The sequence below is a fragment of the Arachis ipaensis genome, chromosome B06, assembly GCF_000816755.2.
Source record: "Arachis ipaensis cultivar K30076 chromosome B06, Araip1.1, whole genome shotgun sequence".
Classification (NCBI taxonomy): domain Eukaryota; kingdom Viridiplantae; phylum Streptophyta; class Magnoliopsida; order Fabales; family Fabaceae; genus Arachis; species Arachis ipaensis.
This window is the reverse complement of record NC_029790.2, coordinates 126,004,818-126,008,163: the sequence shown is the minus strand read 5'-3', so window position 1 is coordinate 126,008,163 and position 3,346 is coordinate 126,004,818. Positions and strand designations below refer to the sequence as shown.

General features: G+C 34.8%; 1 protein-coding gene across 1 annotated transcript in view; it reads left to right on the top strand.

Annotated features, from left to right (window-relative positions):
• LOC107605268 (probable inactive receptor kinase At4g23740) overlaps positions 1,080-3,346 on the top strand; it is a 3,822-nt gene continuing 1,555 nt past the window's right edge. The window contains exons 1-4 of the mRNA XM_021105030.1: positions 1,080-1,309; positions 1,393-1,465; positions 1,722-1,764; positions 2,065-3,260. Coding sequence (XP_020960689.1) covers positions 2,072-3,260 — 1,189 coding nt within the window. The 5' untranslated portion in view covers positions 1,080-1,309; positions 1,393-1,465; positions 1,722-1,764; positions 2,065-2,071. The remainder of the gene's footprint in view (positions 1,310-1,392; positions 1,466-1,721; positions 1,765-2,064; positions 3,261-3,346) is intronic.

Genomic DNA, 3,346 nt, shown 5'->3' with positions numbered 1-3,346 from the left:
AGAAGATGAGGGAGCTGGAGAGACAAAGCCCATGAGGTTATTATTGCTCCCTGTCCTCTGTCTCTCTACTCTTTACTTTCACTTTTTTCTTTCATTATTCAGTTTTCATTGTTCCCCACTAACCTTTCAAGCTTCAACACACAAATCCACAGAAAACTTGACACATTATCAGTTACCAAGCACACGAAGAGCTTGCGTCGCCTAAGATCAGTTACACTCACTAGGTATGCCATTTTTTCTTTAATTTTTTTCTTTAATGCCAGTGTAATTGATCCTTAAGTCCTGTTTGGTTTTCTTGAGCATTCAGCATACTTCACTTTGAGAGTTTGATTTGGGTGTGCTGAAGAAAAAGGAAATAAAAGAAATCTTTATGGAATCATTTCATCAAATTTATTCTTTTCTATAATAATTTATTCATTAGGTACCAATTTAGTTTCTATGTACTGATAAGGGTAATTTTTTATACATATATACATTTACGTGTATTATTATGTCATTAAAAATAATTTATTTTTAAATTTATTATTTAAACGTGACTTTTAAGGTAGCGTTTGGTAGAGAGATAGAGACTGAGAGATAAAGACTCAGAGATAGAGACTGAAATAAATTTCAGTATTCTATTTGGTGTAAAATAGAAGACAGAAATTGAAACAAGAATGAAACTCTAATTTAATTTGTACAAAGGGTAAAATTGGAATTAATTAATTGAAATTAATTAATTGAAATAAGGGTATTTTAGGTATAAAATATTATTAAAGTTTCAGTTTTTATCTCTAAAAATTTTAGTCTCCTATATTCCCATTTTTTGAAGATACTGAAATACTGAAATTTTAGGGACAGAGACAGAAATTTTAGTATCAGTTTCTGAACTAACAAATATGATACATTGATATTGAATCTCACTTTTTCAGTTTCTGTCCCAATATTTTAAAACAAATGCTAACTAAATAAATACGAGGAGACTATATTATTTGAACTATATGATTGGCCTCTAATATTTGGTACCTTATTTAACAGTTCAATAAGTATTTAATATGTATGATATGAGTTGAAGTGGTGTATATAAATCACATGCCCCGTTCTGTTGGTGCGGACTTGCGGCGTAAAATAATACATACGACCTTCAAATATTTGCAAATGAGTTTTGTGCAGATTCCATTGCATGTGATGTGAATTACTTTTGTTCCCGCGAGCACACATCACATTATCTTCCAAACTATACTCAATCCACACCATCATATATTGCACGGCCCCTACTTTGGAGTTTTTCATTTCTTTCTTATCAGATTATGGCCTACTCCTTTTATTGGTACATATATATATAATTAACCCAACTTCGTATCTTTTTCTTTTTGGTTTTCTTGAATTTCATGCATATTCTTGTTTGTGTAGGCCATTGCTACTGACTCTGTGTACATCAACAAGCTTTGCTGGATTTTGGAATCAAAGAGTTTGTTTCTGACTTGTGAGTTTTACTTTTCTTGATATCAGTGTTAAATTGGACGTTTTTACAAACAATTATAGTAATAAAAGTTTTAACCATAAATTATTTGATCCACATGAAAATTATTTTCTAATTTCAACAAAATTTATATCTTTTTTTGTCTGCTGTCCACGATTCTTGTTTCAACAATGTTACTAACTATTTCAACAAAAGTGATGAATCAACTATTTAGTTTCTATGTTTTGGTTCACGTCTTTTTTCTGTTTCTAACTTTTTAGGGAATCAAACACAGTAGGTGACCAGAAAAAGGGGCTAATAAGGTGAATTTCCTTCTCAATCAGTGGCTGCTTATTTTGACCCCAAAAGATACTTTGATCTTATAATTGTATAATATATAGTTTTAGCCTTTTCGGTCCAAATACAAAAAGAAATTAACAATCTTTTTTCTTTTTTTTCCCCTCTCAATTGTCCTTTTTACTGCTTTGTAGAAACATCATTGCTACTGATTAATTTTTCAAATCATTGCTTTGCTCTCTGCATTGAAAAACAAGTGTGAAGAATCTTTACTTTACACAAGCTTCCATCTAAGTGTTGGTGTTTTCCTTTTCCATCTTTTGAAGCCAGAAAATGAGCATGAAGCTGAGCCTCTTCATATTTGCTTTCATGATCATTGGAGCAATGTTCTTTGGTGCTGAGGCTGAACCATTGGAAGATGAACAAGCTTTGCTTGATTTCTTTCACAAAATTGATCACTCAAAGCATCTCAATTGGGGTTACAAGACTTCTCTATGCAAGAGCTGGACAGGAGTTACCTGTGACTCTCACCAATCGCGAGTCGTCGGCCTCAGGCTACCACGAGCCGGATTAATTGGTCCCATACCATCCAACACTCTCAGTCGCCTCTCGGCCCTTCAGACTCTGAATCTTGAATCAAATAGAATAACTGGTCCATTGCCATTGGATTTTTCAGTTTGGAAAAATCTTACCATAGCAGATTTTTCCAACAATTCTTTCATTGGAAGCATCCCTTCCTCAATTTCAAAGTTGACTCATCTCAATTCTTTAGATTTGTCCCACAACTCTCTTTCGGGTGAAATTCCTGACCTCAATGTTCCTAGCTTGAAAGAGCTGAATTTGGCCAACAATAACCTTAGTGGAATTGTGCCCAAATCCCTTCAGAGATTTCCGAGTTGGGTCTTTTCCGGTAACAAGCTTAATCTTGATCTTACTCTTAATCACACCTCTGAATATGCATCTGCTAATTCTCCTCTTCAACAACCGAATAATTCTCACCCAACAAGGAAAAACAAAAGGCTCAGTGAACCTGCATTGCTTGGTATCATAATAGCTGTTAGTCTGGTGGGATTTGCAGCCATCGCGAGTTTCGCAATTGTGTTCTGTTATAAGAAAGGAAGTGGTGGTGGAGGTGGACAGTCAGTTATGAAGTCCCATAAAACAGAATTCTCGTCGAAGACAGAAGCTTCGTTGAGCAGAGACAGGAACAAAATAGTCTTCTTTGAAGGCTGCAATCTTGCATTTGACCTGGAGGACTTGTTGAGAGCTTCTGCTGAGGTTCTTGGAAAGGGCACATTTGGAACTGTCTATAAGGCTGCAATAGAAGATGCAACGACGGTGGCAGTGAAGAGGTTGAAAGAGGTAACTGTCGGAAAACGCGAGTTCGAACAGCAGATGGAGGTGGTGGGGAGAATTAGGCATGACAACTTGGCTGCTCTAAGAGCATATTATTACTCAAAGGAGGAGAAACTTATGGTATATGATTATTATGAACAGGGCAGTGTTTCTTCAATGTTACATGGTATGTTTTAAGTTATTTGCATATTTTTCCAAATTCATTTCCCTCTTTTAAGTTATTTTTTTTGAATTCATTGAAAAACGAATGTT